General features: G+C 40.1%; 1 protein-coding gene across 1 annotated transcript in view; it reads right to left on the reverse strand.

Annotated features, from left to right (window-relative positions):
* LOC141349282 (uncharacterized) overlaps window positions 1-15,231 on the reverse strand; it is a 212,579-nt gene that overhangs the window by 22,975 nt on the left and 174,373 nt on the right. Inside the window, exon 3 of the mRNA XM_073863405.1 lies at window positions 2,337-4,171. Coding sequence (XP_073719506.1) covers window positions 2,337-4,171 — 1,835 coding nt within the window. The remainder of the gene's footprint in view (window positions 1-2,336; window positions 4,172-15,231) is intronic.

A 15,231-nucleotide genomic window follows, 5' to 3' on the forward strand; every position in this document is an offset into this window, starting at 1 on the left:
TCCCCCTAAAATAAAAGAATATGAAGAAATTATTTTAAATTATTCTTTCTTGAATGTGCATATGAAAGTGGTTGAAGTTTAAAGCCTTTATTTTCATCTGTATACTGTAGTTGTACAATGACTTTGTTATTTTTACAACATTACATTCAACTGTGATTGTCATTAAAATACTAATAATAAAGTAGAAAGAAACCTTTTGTACAATATATGGTGTCTGTGCAGTGAAAGTGTGACATGCTTGCATATAGGCCCATAGCAGAAGGCAGGAGACATAATCATTGTAAAAATGAACAAAGCATTTACTGAATAATCTGAACACTTTCTTTCTCAGTGTGTTCCTATCCAAGCCAAGTTAATGGACAATTAATGACATTATGGTCCATGACGTTAAGACTTTGAAACCAATTCTTAAAATCACATAGCACACAACATAAAATAAATGAGTTTGACACATAACAAAAGAGTTTATAAAAGAGATTATATAAAATGATAAATGTGTCAAAAAATGAAAAACAACACTATTGTATATAGTTACAGTATGTTTGCTGCAGATTGTCCTTCAAAAATTACGACCTAATAGTTAGTTTATGCATGCACCATAATACGACAGATAGGGACGTAGTGCCCTCTAGCGGCCAAAGCTTATACGACCTGTGGTTACGTTTTAAGGTTCTTTGCCTTATACGTCAGATTAGATGCATTTTATTTTCTACATTTGTCAATGTAGAAATGGTTTCATAAACAGATATGTTGGAGCATCTAAACTCACCCTTTCCCTTAACCCAACCAGTTTGTTTATCACATTTCCGCCTTCACCTGCATTCATATAAGTGTAGTTACAGACTATGGGCCCTATCTTGCACCCAGCGCAATTGACTTTGTCAGTGACACATGTATCATTCGTATTTTGCACCGGCGCACAGCGGGTTTTTCCCTCCACAGACGCACGTCGGCAAACTAGGGAATGAACTTGCGCTCCCTGGGCGGTTCCGCGCAAAAAAGGAGGCGTGTTCCGGCGCAAACCATCCCCGATGCTATTTTGAAGTTTTAAAAAACAATTGCGCCACTGACCAAAAAAAAAAAAAAACTAGTCTAAAGTAAATGGCGCGTTGCGCGTGGTTCATTATGTTATTTTAAGGGCGCATGCCTGACCATAATGTATAGCGTGCACAACGCGCACACACTTTGCTTATCTAATCTACACAGATGCAACAGTTATTTTTGCAAATCATAAATTGTTACAATAAAAAATATTAACACATGAGATAAGGGCAATCATAGTGGTGAGCATTGTGGTGATAGTTTTATTTATGTGGCTGCGTTAAAAAATTATCATGCAAATAATGATTAAAATATTTTCATAAGAAACCTTAATGTATATGAACTTGATTTGTAAGTGTACTTTGGGGTTGGACCTTGCTTGCGTTTCTCCAATCCCCATACAAAATAACTTCTCTGTCTTTGACTGCTCTTTCAAGAACGACGTGGGTCTCCTCGGCTGTGAACCGCACCTGTTGTGCGCCTGGTAAATCTGTTATAATAATAGCAACCTGCCATGGAACTTGCGCACTTGCGTTTAAAGGGAATGTTGGATAGCGTTCTGATTGGTTTATTTGAGGTTATGCCCAAACCACACCTATGAATAATGAACCTACTTCAGACCAAACCATTATTGATTTGCGCCTGGCGCAAGAGTTATTTCTCCTGCCGGGAAAACAGCAACAGCGCCCAAGATCCGCCCACAAAGTCACTTGCCCTTTGCGCTTCGCACTTGCGCTTCAGATCGTTAAAATAGGGCCCTAAAAGTGGCCCTGGAAGCCCAAAAGCAGCACACCACCACACACCCCTCTGTTAGCGATTTAGATGCTCTTCTCCTCAGTCTATTATTCAAGTTCCAGTTTTCCACGGTCTGTTCACAATTGCTGTAGTGAAAAAACACTTCCCTGCCAATGACGAGTAATTCTGGCTTTCCGCAATACCGCTATTATCCACCAGGTGGTGCTCTTCTGCAACTCAGAAGTATTGCCCTAGGACAAACAGCTGTATGTCAGTGTATGTTTTTATGGATCGCTCTCTCTCTATTAAAAGTCCTTTACAAAAATGCAATTATCTCAGCTTTTTGCTCAACATTTTGTGTTTTTCAAGAAACCTACCCATATTTGAGAGGTGATTACAAGATAACTAATGAAGGTAGGATGAAACGTCTTTTTTTGTTTTAAAGCAGAGGGTCTATTTTTTTCATTTGATATATTGCACGTTTTCTGGAAGATATTAAACTTTTGTGAAAATCATGAAAATCCTGGCACTAGAAACTTTTTTCTGGCGGGGGAAAGTTAAAGGTTCTGTCCAGTGTGAACTCTCTGATGGGATTTTAAGGAAACTGACTGAGCAAACATCTTGTCACACTGAGAGCATTTGTAAGGTTTATCACCTGTATGAATTCTCAGGTGTGTCACTAAAATGTCAAGTCGATTAAAACTCTTCTCGCAGACACTACAGTAATAAGGTTTTTCACCTGTATGAACTCTCTGGTGCCTTATTAAGGTATCCTTTACACTAAAATTCTTTCCACAGACACTACAGTGATAAGGTTTCTCTCCAGTATGAACTCTCTGATGAACTTTGAGGTGACCTGAATAAGCAAACGTCTTGTCACAATGAGAGCATTTGAAAGGTTTTTCACCTGTATGAATTCTCTTGTGCTTTAGTAATGAAGACCCTTGACAAAAACTCTTCTCACAGACACTACAGTGATAAGGTTTCTCTCCAGTATGAACTCTTTGATGAACTCTGAATTGAGGTAAATTAAAGAAGCTCTTTCCACAGACACTACAGTGATGAGGTTTCTCTCCAGTATGAACTCTCTGATGAACTCTGAATTGAGATGAATTAGAGAAGCGCTTTCCACATTGAGTGCAGACGTAAGGTTTCTCTCCAGTGTGAACCCTCTGATGGACTTTTACATGACCTGACTGAGCAAAAGTCTTGTCACACTGAGAGCATTTGTAAGGTTTTTCACCTGTATGAACTCTCTGGTGCTTTAGTAAGGTACACTTTAGACTAAAACTCTTCCCACAGACACTACAGTGATAAGGTTTCTCTCCAGTGTGAACTCTCTGATGAGTTTTGAAGTGACCTGAATAAGCAAATGTCTTGTCACACTGAGAGCATTTGTAAGGTTTTTCACCTGTATGAACTCTCTGGTGCTTTAGTAAGGTAGACTTTAGACTAAAACTCTTCTCACAGACACTACAGTGATAAGGTTTCTCTCCAGTATGAACTCTTTGATGAACTCTGAATTGAGGTAAATTAAAGAAACTCTTCCCACAGAGACCACAGGGATAAGGTTTCTTTCCAGTATGAACACTTTGATGAACTCTGAATTGAGGTAAATTAAAGAAACTCTTCCCACAGACACTACAGTAATAAGGTTTCTTTCCAGTATGAACTCTTTGATGATCTATTAAATGAGATGACCTAGAGAAGCTCTTTCCACATTGAGTGCAGACGTAAGGTTTCTCTCCAGTGTGAACTCTCTGATGGGCTTTTAAATGACCTGACTGAGCAAACGTCTTGTCACACTGAGAGCATTTGTAAGGTTTTTCACCTGTATGAACTCTCTGGTGCTTTAGTAAGGTAGACTTTAGACTAAAACTCTTCCCACAGACACTACAGTGATAAGGTTTCTCTCCAGTGTGAACCCTCTGATGAACTTTTAAATTACTTGAACAAGCAAACGCCATGTCACACTGAGAGCATTTGAAAGGTTTTTCTCCAGTATGAAGTCTCTGATGAACTTTAAGATTTGGTTTGTTTCTGAAGTATTTTCCACATTCAGTGCAGTTGAAAGGCTTTTCATCACTGTGTATCCTCATGTGAACATTTAGATCAGAGAAAGAGACACACATCTTCCCACACTGCTCACAGTGAAACTGCTTCTTCTTCTCTCTGTGGTCTTCTGAATGAAGTTTCTTCTCTTGTAAGGTAGTAAAGCTGATCTCAGATCTGGTGAAGAGTTTCTGTTCTGTGTGTTTTCTCTCATGTCTCTCTAAAAGTCTCTGTGAGCTGAATGTCTTTTCACAGGTGATGCAGGAAAGAGTTTGTGCTGTCAGTTGCTCTTTTGATGTTGAAGACGATATTTCTATATCCAAACATGAATCACTCTTCACATCTGAAAGAAACATGAAACAATTAAATTGTGAATGAAGAAGTGAGATCCTGTTTTTTTCTAGATTCACACATATAGACAGAAGACAGGTGTCAGTCCTGTTATTACAGCTGGGTCATTGCACATCAAATAAACCAAAATTTGTAAACATATGCAGCAAAAAAAAGTGTAATAATTATTTTTTACACCGTAAACCCAAACAGTAAAACTAACTTGTAATGGAAAATACCTGTGCCCGGTTGCATGAAAGTCCTTAAGCTAAGAAATCCCTTAAATATAAGGTTAAGGGTGCCCTTAATAAAAAATGGGTTGCAAGAAAAACCCTTAAGTGAACCTTAAGGCTGTCAATAAGTATTTACCCTTAAATGCTAAAAAAGTATTACCTTAAGTTCTGCTATGCGTTGCAACAAAGTCCTTAAGTCAAATTTTCCCTTAAAAACTTAAGGGCCTATAACAGGTCCCTTAACGTCACACGCGATGGCTGATTGTATGGTTATTTAAGAAAATGAAGTACCAACACACATTTCTGACGATCGAAATAATCCCTAGAGAAAAGTGATGTGTATTTATTAGGAGAATAGCGGTTTGATCGTCCGTCAATCTAAAGTGTTTCCAGTTTGAATTGCTTTGAGGTTTTATACACGCGGTACTTTACAGTCTGTTATTTGCGATGTTTCATTGTACACAAATGCGCCGTCTGTTGAGCTGCGTGCGTTGATTTGTTACCGCTGTGAGATTTTGTAACTACAGCAACCGCGTCTCCGCCAGGGGCGTCGCTAGACCCCTTTTACTGGGGCACGTTAAAGTAAGTTTCTAAATAATAATGAAAATCTTATTTTCACCCGATCATTGACGCATGTGATGGACATCAGAAATGTTTTGTGCAAAGCAGGAAAATGGAAGCAAAAATGAGAGATGATGAATTTAAGGGAGTAAAGACACATAACATCTTTGTAAATGACCGCAAAATATGTATGTGTGTGTCACTTTAAATGTGTTATGTGTGCGTGCACGCACGCCCTCTACGTAACGCTTATCGCAGGTAGAAGAGAGACAGGCGCAGACGAGGAGCACATGGTGGTTCCCACATGCTGTTTATTAAAGTTTGGAATATATATTGTAAAAGTGGATGCACTTTACGTTTTGGTTGATTTAGTACCCTTTGGCAAGCGGAGGGAGGTATGTGTCTTTATTGTGTGTTTTGCATGTTATATTTTAAAGTAATATATAATTTCGTATGTCACGTGTTATTTGTCAAGCTCTTTTGGTTAATTTTTTCATGTATGTTATAATGTAATTGCCTTTTGGGTATCTGTAAATATGTATTTGTTTAAATAATGTGTCATTTGTACATAAGTTTTGTATTTATGAGTATATGGTTTCTTTATTTAGTTTCACGGTGCAACAACGCAACGTTTCTCGAAGGCACGGTTAATGGCGCTCAAAGCGAGCGAAAATAAAAAGGATTAAGCACCCGTCGAAACTATCCGTCTCGTTTGTCGATGCCAAGGGGCTGCTACAGTGAAACTTGATGCTTATCGGGGCTCTGCATCACTTCGCTGCTCTGTTCGAGAGAGTTCATCACAACGCCGCACGAGGATCAGCACGGCGCTGCGGACGTCTGCGCAGACACAGCGGATCGTGACGTCATTGTAACTGCTTAAAGGGAAAGATCGCAAGGTGGTGGCAAGGCACCGTTTAACATTACAGATAAGATTGAGACTGTGAGTTAAATCGTATTTCCACGTGAGCTGCATCCATTCATTGGAACTCTGTAAGTTGACATGTTCAAATGAAAAGGAGAATATTTTTTGGACTATTAAATTGAAGGATAAAACTACAAGAGACATTTAAATTGAACAAGTAAAACCACAAGTAAATATTCAAGTGTACTTGATTATTTAAAGACTATAAAAACTTGTGTGTTAAATTTGAATGTTGATTGTTGAAGATTTATCTTGGACATTTAAAAGGTCATACACAAAGAGTACAGTTAACTTTATTACTGTTTGTAAACACTGAAATTTCTGATTTATTACAAGGGACATATTTAAATGTTAAAAGTGTTTACTGTTGTGCATTTGTGTTGATTCTCCTTGCTAATATTTTTGAGTGCTTACAATTTAGAGGTCTGATGGAAATGGTATCACTTATAGCTTAAGTTGCCCAGTTTAAAGAAGTAAGCAAAATTAAAGAGGCCATGGAAAACCCACCTGAAAAGGAAGTTGAACAAGTTGAGGAGATGCCACTTCCAGCTGAAGAAATAAGCAACCCACCAGTGCAACAGATCAGAGCAAGCTCACGTGAAAGAAGCTTCACAGAGAAAGGTCGAGAGATGCATGAGCTCGAAGCAAAGAAATAGGAAAAGTCCTTCCATAAGACATACGAGTCCTGGAAGCAGGCTGCAAGAGAGGCTAGATCAAACTTGAAAACATTCTGTACACGTGAAGACCTGGATCAAATACAGCAGGACATTCAAGGCAGACATGATTCAGTCTATCAGCGATATGAACCAATTCTGCGTAACCACACTACTACTCCAGACATTGTTAAACGTATGGATGCCTGTGCTGCACTAACTGCAGAGATCACTGATCTTGTCAGTAAACGACTGGAGACATTTAATGAAAGTTACAACGAAGAGCTTGTGAAGGAAAGAGTAAGGCAGGCGCTGAATAAGGAGGAATTTGGATCCGTCTTCGGATGCACAGTAACAAACACAGTCGTTTCAGAGTCATCACTGGGATCCGATAACCAATCAAAGACTTCTAAAGTCTCAAGTAAGCGTGCTGATGCACAGGCAGAATTCACAGCGAAACTGGAACAAGCTAAAGCTTTACAAGAAATTCACAATCAACAAGCTAAGCTCGATAAGATGGAGCATGATTGGAAGCTTTGTGAATCGAGAATGTTAGCGGAGATAAAGCAGAAAGAGGCTGAAATGCAGTTAAGGCTAGTTGAGGAAAAGAAAAGCCTACAACAGCTACAAGTTGACAAAGAAGTTAAAGTAGCAGCAGCTCGTGTCAAAGTGTATAACGATTTGGAAGGCAACCTTCATCGCTGTGAAGATGACGAAGGCCCTAGCATTCACAATGGCTGCCAAAGGACAGAGCTAACATCTCAACTGAACCCAGAAGCACAGTCGTTCCTACCTCAGCAAGCATCATGTGAAGGATATGAAGTTACATCACCTCAGGAAACTGCAAATCTAGCTCAAGCAATAGCAAACTCACTAAGCACACATCGGCTGCCAGTTCCAGAACCCACTGTCTTTGTTGGTGACCCTCTAAAATTCATAGATTGGAAGATGAATCACTCATGGCCCTCATTGATCGAAAACCTCTTCCTGCTGGTGAAAAAATGTTCTATCTGAAGAATTACCTTGCTGGGGAAGCTCGCAAAGTGGTGGAGGGATATTTCTACAGAAACTCTGAGGATGCGTATCAAGGTGCCTGGAAAGTGTTACAGGAAAGGTATGGGAACTCGTTCGTAATCCAAAGAGCATTTCGTGACAAGCTGATGAGATGGCCCAAAATTGGAGCAAATGACCCACTGGCATTACGAGACTTCACAGATTTCCTACAAGGTTGTGTCGAGGCAATTCCTCACGTAAAAGGATTAGCCATCCTAAATGATTCTGAAGAAAACCACAAGCTGTTAAAGAAACTCCCCGAATGGATTGTGAGAAAGTGGAACCGAATCGTGGTGGAAGAGCTGGACACATCAGGTGACTATCCAAGTTTCAAACGCTTCACAGAATTTCTGCAAAAGGAAGCAAAAATAGCTTGTAATCCTATAACCTCTGCACTATTTATGAATCAAAAGAACGCAGATGAAAGGTTCCCCAAGCGTGCTAAGGCTCTCAATACAAAGGTTCAGGTGAAGGATTTAAGCTCAGAAAGACCAGAGATGTACAGCTCTAAGCCAAAGACATCGTGCCTTTTCTGCAAGGATGAAAAACATCACATTGCTCAATGCTCTACATTTGCTGGAAAGACTACTGAAGAAAAGAAAGCCTTCATTCATGAAACCCACCTCTGTTTCGGTTGTCTCAGAAAGGGACACATGAGTAAAGACTGTAGAAGAAGACATACATGTGGTACGTGCGGAAGAAGTCATCCTCCCTGCTTACATGAAGAAAGGGATAAAGCTCCTTCAAAAGGACCCTAAAGGGGCTTCTACGAATGTTCAAGCAATGGAGGAAGTTAATAAAGTCATGACCCACGCACTCACTCAATGTTCTCCTGCTACTTCCAGCATTGTGCCAGTTTTCATCTCTACAGTGGACGAACCCCAAAGAGAAGTATTAACGTATGCTCTACTTGACACCCAGAGCGACTCAAGTTTCATCTTGGAAGATCTTCTTGAAGGTTTGAATGTTGTCTCACAACCTGTGCAATTGAGGCTCAGCACCATGACAGCTGCCGACACGATCACTGCCAGTAAGAGAGTCTGTGGACTTAAAGTAAGAGGACTACAATCTGCATGTTCTATACCACTACAGCAAGCATACACAAGAGACTTCATTCCAGTGGACAAGTCGTATATTCCCACCAAGAACACAGCGCTTCAGTGGAGTCACCTCAGACACTTAGCAAGTCAGCTGTCACCACTTTTGAACTGTGAAGTCGGACTTTTAATTGGATTTGACTGCCCATCTGCTCTAGCTCCCTTGGAAGCCATAGTAGGTGGTGAGAATGAGCCTTTCGCTCAAAGAACTGTGCTTGGGTGGAGTATTATAGGCCTGTCTAATCCACACCTTGACCGACAAGGAAATCAGAGCTTTGTCCACCGTGTTGCGGTAAAGGAAATACCTGTCCCATCGCCCAATGATATCTTGAAAATTCTTGAGTCAGATTTCAATGAGAAAGCTTATGAGGATAAATGTGTGTCACAAGAGGATGTTCGTTTCATACAGCACCTCAGTGCCAATATTCATCAGAAGGATAATGGACATTACGAGCTTCCTCTCCCATTTAAGTGCAGCAGCCGACCCTCACTACCCAATAACAAAGGGCTAGCAACTGCTCGACTACAACACTTAAAGAAACGGCTCAAGCCCAATAAACAATATTATGATCACTACAAGGCTTTCATGGATGAGATGATCATCAGAGGTGATGCCGAACAAGCTCCAGCTATACCAAGTGGAGAGACGGTGTGGTACATCCCACACCATGGGGTGTACCACCCTCAGAAACCAAACAAGCTGAGGGTAGTATTCGATTGTTCAGCAAAGTTTCGTGGAATATCTTTAAATGACACTCTTCTGACTGGGCCTGATCTAACCAATTCCTTTGTGGGAGTGCTGTGCCGTTTCAGAAAGGAGCCTGTTGCAGTTATCTGTGACATAGAGAAGATGTTTCACAAGTTTCTCGTCCCACCTGATGAACGCAATTACCTGAGATTCTTATGGTGGGAGGGTGGAGACTTGGAGAAATAGCCTCAAGAATATCGCATGGCAGTCCACCTCTTTGGTGCCACGTCTTCACCTGGGTGTGCTAATTTTGGCTTAAAGTACCTGGCACAGCAGCACAAGGTTAACTATCCATCAGCCTCTGCATTCATTGAGAAGAACTTTTACGTGGATGATGGGTTAACCAGTGTTCCCTCAACCAGTGAAGCCAAAGAACTAACAATGCAAGCTCAAAGAGTGTGTAAACATGGAGGTTTACGGCTTCACAAATTTAACTCAAATAAGGAAGACGTTCTGAGTTGTTTAAACCTGTCAGAAAAGGCAACAACATCAAAGCCTCTTGACTTTAATCTTGAAGCAACACCAGCTGGACGTGTACTCGGCATTCAATGGTCAACAAAGGATGACACATTCAGTTTCAGCATCGACCTTAAGGATCAACCATTGACTCACCGTGGTATTCTGTCTGTTATAGCCTCACTATATGACCCTCTTGGGTTTGTCGCCCCATTTATTCTACAGGGAAAGTGTATCCTACAAGAACTGTGTCGTAGAGGTACTGAATGGGACAACGAACTTCCTGATGACTTGCATCCACAATGGGTAGATTGGAAAAATGATCTTCTAAAACTCAAGAAAGTAGTATTACCAAGATGTTATCACCCACATACTTTCAGTGACATAGTCAGAACGGAGTTACATCACTTCTCTGATGCGAGTAATGCAGGATATGGTGCTTGCTCCTACCTCCGCTTCAAAAATGACAAAGGTGAAGTCCACTGCAGTCTGGTGATGGCTAAAGCCAGGGTCTCACCTACAAAGGTCATAAGCATTCCCAGGTTAGAACTCTCAGCCGCTGTCATATCTGCCAGAATGAGTGTCATGCTGAAAAATGAGCTGGAGATGAAGATTGACCAAGAGTCCTTCTGGACAGACTCGCAGGTCGTTTTAGCATACATTAACAACGAAGCCCGTAGGTTTCATGTTTTTGTCGCAAATCGAGTGCAGCTGATACGAGATGTCACAGATCCTAGTCAGTGGTGTTACGTCAATACAACAGATAACCCTGCTGATTGTGCATCTAGAGGGCTTAATGCATCTGCCATCTCTACATCAATGTGGTTATCAGGACCCAAATTCCTGTGGGAACAGGAAGTAAATGCAACACCATACACACCTGTGAACCTGCTTGTTGGTGATCCTGAAGTTAAATCAGTCCAAACCTTTGTGACCTCAGTCAGAGACGGAGCAGACATCCTCAGTCGCTTAAGTCGATTATCTTCTTGGTCTATGCTTCTGAGGGTGGTTGCAAGAATAAACAGATTGGGCCACAAACAGACATACAACAGTGATCATGTGACAGTTGAAGAACGTGAGAGAGCTGCCAAGGTGGTCATCAAGCTTGTACAGCAGCAAGCATTCTCAAAGGAAATGCAAATAATTGAAAGAGGAGAAGCCCTACCAAATTCAAGCGCACTGTACCCTCTGGATCCTATTTTGGACAATGGCATCCTTCGTGTTGGTGGGAGGCTAAAACACTCATCTCTCAGTCAAGATCTAAAACATCCTGTAATACTTCCAAAAGGTAACCACATCACTAGACTAATTCTGTCACATTACCACACAAAAGTTCATCATCAGGGAAGAAGCCAAACTCAAATGGAGTTAAGAATGAATGGATTCTGGATCATTGGAGGCAGTAAGTCCGTTGCCAAGTTCATACAACAAGTGTGTGCAATGTCGAAAACTCAGACGACCAGCTGAAGAACAGCGTATGGCAGAACTTCCCAGAGAACGTGTTGAGGTTTCCGCTCCATTCGGTTACTGTGGTATGGACTGTTTCGGGCCATTTATTGTGAAGAGAGCTCGTAAGGAGCTTAAGAGATATGGCCTATTATTCACTTGTCTATCATCTCGTGCAGTCCATATTGAAATGATTGAGGACCTTTCTACAGACTCCTTTATCAATGCCCTAAGGTGCTTTATCAGCCTCAGAGGAGCAGTTCGCAAACTTCATTGTGACCACGGCACTAACTTTGTTGGAGCTAAAAATGAATTCGCAAAATCATTAAAAGAGATTGACACCAACGCCTTGGAGATCTTTCTTACAGAAAGGCAATGCGAGTTTGTCTTTAATGCTCCTTCTGCAAGCCATGCTGGAGGTGTCTGGGAGCGCCAGATACGTACTGTGTGAAATGTACTCAATGCCACACTTGCTTTATGCCCAGGCAGGCTTGATGACGCATCACTCAGAACGTTGTTCTATGAAGCAATGGCAATTGTAAACAGCCGCCCTCTAACAGTAGATGGGATTAATGATCCAAATTCATTCGAACCATTGACCCCAAACCATCTGATAATGATGAAGTCTGATGTTGCTCTTCCACCTCCAGGAAAGTTTGTAAAACAAGATGTGTATGCCACTAAAAGATCAATCGAACAATTTTGGAGTCGTTGGAAGAAGGAATACCTTCTCAACATTGCAGCACGTCAGAAATGGCATATTCCTCGCCGTAACCTTCAAGTGGATGATGTTGTAATCATCAAAGATGATATGCTTTCCAGAGGTCAGTGGCAATTAGGCAGAGTGGTGGAAACCATTGAAGGAAGTGATGGTCTTGTAAGGCGAGTCAAGTTGCAATTAGGAGAGCGAAAACAAAATCAACGCTCCAAGCCCACAGTAATTGAAAGGCCCATCCAAAAATTGGTAGTACTTATTGAAAATGAGTAATCAGTGACTGCTTTGTGATACCATTGCATCAGATCAGGTAATTGAGTTCTATAAAACTTATAGTTGCAAAAACCCGACTAAAACTTGTCCAATAGCCTGTTTCCCTCGAGGAATGCAGTCAATTGCCCTGCCACCACTTTCTCAAGGATTTTAGATAAAAAGGTAATTTAGATATAGGCCTGTAATTTGTTGGTTCAAAGGAATCTTAATTGGGCTTTTTCAGTATGGGAGTAACAACTGCCTGTTTAAAAAGGCTTGGCACAGAACCGGTTAAAAGGGAGAGTTTAATCAATTTCGCCACATATGGACCAACTAAATCAAACACATTTAATAACAGAGAAGTCGGCAAAATATCTAGCGAACATGATGATGGCTTCATTTTACTTAGTAGACACTTTATATCATTTTGAGTGATGGGTAAAAAGTATCCCACGGGTACAAAGATGTTGAACCACAGAATAAAAATACTAAAATACTTAGTATAAACACTTAGGTAAGGGTTACAGTTAATATCTTTGTTGCAACGCTCTTAAATAAATCCCTTACCTCAGGGATTTTGTCTCCCTCAGGGAAACCCTCACTTAAGGAGTTTCATGCAACCGGGCACTGGTAGTCAAAATGTGTGAATTTACTTCAGTTTAAAGTTAAATTAACACGATTAGTTGTGGATTTTCCAGTTCCCAGCATGCTTTGCATGAGCACACAATACAACAGCATTTTTTTAAATTAAGTGATATTTTATAGGGTTTTTAGTAAAGAAAAAGACTCAGTAGTGTTAAACATTTATTTATGTTGGAGAGTTTGCTATTTTTGTTTTATTTTTGGGCTTACCATTGTTCAGAAGTGTGGTGCCTGTACTTGGCTGTAAGTCAACAATGTGTTGATTTATCATATAAACAATAACTATGTGAAAGTCAGCACTGAGCTCAATCTCATCACACTTTCACTGGTATTACATTTACACGAGTCACATGATTTGTTTCTGTGATTTGCGAATAAAAATTAAATGGTAGTTGGTTTACTTTAATATTTTGAGTACTCTGAACTTGTCGGGTTTTACAGTGTACTGTTAAGTTGTAAAATTTAAGTATTTGAGTACAGGAAACGTATAAAAACAAGACAATTAGTTGCCACAAAATATTTAAGTAACATTACTTCTACGATTAAAGTTACATAACGTATCTAATTTAATTTGTATCAGACTTAAACTAAGTTTAGATAAATACATTTTTTGGTTTGAATTGAAATTGTCTGAACTCAAAACTTTTAAGTTTGCTAACTTAAGAAAATAGCGGCAATCAGTTGCCTAAATTTTTTGAGTTAGTAGAACTTATCTGAGTTTACAGTGTATATTTTATTAAAACAATAACAATATAACTAGTGATCAATGAAAAAACATATAGGGCGGTTTTCCCAGAGAGGGATTAGCTTAAGTCAGAACTAGGCCTTAGTTTAATTAAGTAATATAACTAGTTTGAACAAACATGCCTTACTAAAAACATTACTGGTGTGCATTTTAAGGCCAAACAAAGGTTGTTCAAACTGAAAACAACTTGCACTGACATATCTTAAAATACATCAGTGCAAGTTGTTTTCAGTTTGTACAGCTCTTACATTTATTTTAGTCTAGGACTAGTTTAATCCCTGTCTGGGAAACCGCCCATTAAGGTTATGCGTGATAATTTGTGAGTAATCCACATTTTTGTAAGAGTCGTCAAACGGAGCAATAACGACAAAACGACTTTCACAATCCTTGTTGCATTATATGATGACACTTCTAAAAATAAGATGAAGTATTTTTTAAAGGGATAGTTCACCCCCAAATTATCACTTTTCCCTGTGTCGTTCTAAACTCCCAAGTGCTCAGAATGTCTTCAGTAGAGATCGGCCGTTAATGTTTTTTTACCGATACCGACTATTTGGATGCTTATGTGCCCGATAACAGATATGCTGAACCAATTTAATTTACTCTTATACTACTGTTTTGACACAATTACAACAACACTAGTCAACTGTACAAACCCTTATAATAACAACAACAATCACAATCACAATGTAATAAACAGAGCCCGACCGATTTATCGGTTTTCCGATTTTATCGCTGATATGAGCATGTCGCAGATATATCTGTATCGCCGTATACGACATATGCAGCCGATATGAACGTTTTTCACCGAAAAAAATAAATGTTTTTGAATGATGTAAGTACTTGTTTGTCCATCACAGCGCCCTCCACTGTTTTGGTACTGGTGACCCCCCTAACGAAAATTAACCATGGTTTTACTACAGTTAAACCAGGGTGCGATTTGCCAGGGGGATGCGTGGGATTTCCCCCTTTCTGGTCAATGTATCCCTGCCTCTGCTTATTTATTTTTATCACTGGTGGAGATACATTTACCCCCCCCTCAAAGTGATCAGTGCTACTACACTAGTGGCAAGACGGATCACAAAACTTATCAAGGATCCGTGGTTTGATTACAGTCAATTTACTTTAAAAGCGCTACTTCAGCCTCTCTGTATTCACCACTCTGCAGACTTGCTCAATCTCCCGCCCATGGCGCTATCTGATTGGTTACACACCCGGTTACACCTCACGAGTAATAGCCTATCAAAATTTGCGAGATGGTTGTTGAGCTGTGTGTCAAAGAAGGAAGGCAGCATATTCAGCAGCATATTATTCAGCATATTAATAAAGCGGGAATAAACATCACATCTGATTATCTGTTTATGATGACAAGCAGAGTTAGTGTCCCAGTCACACCACTGAGAATGGCCGAAGTTACACATATATAAACGCCAATGAGGCATTTAGCGTGGCGCGGGCGCGTCCAGTTAATGCATCTGTCTATTCTATCATTTCACTGTAGCTCAGCATCGTAGTGTAAAGTTAACGTTATTACTTTAAAAGCAACAGTA

This window comes from Misgurnus anguillicaudatus, chromosome 24 (genome assembly GCF_027580225.2).
Source record: "Misgurnus anguillicaudatus chromosome 24, ASM2758022v2, whole genome shotgun sequence".
NCBI lineage: Eukaryota > Metazoa > Chordata > Actinopteri > Cypriniformes > Cobitidae > Misgurnus > Misgurnus anguillicaudatus.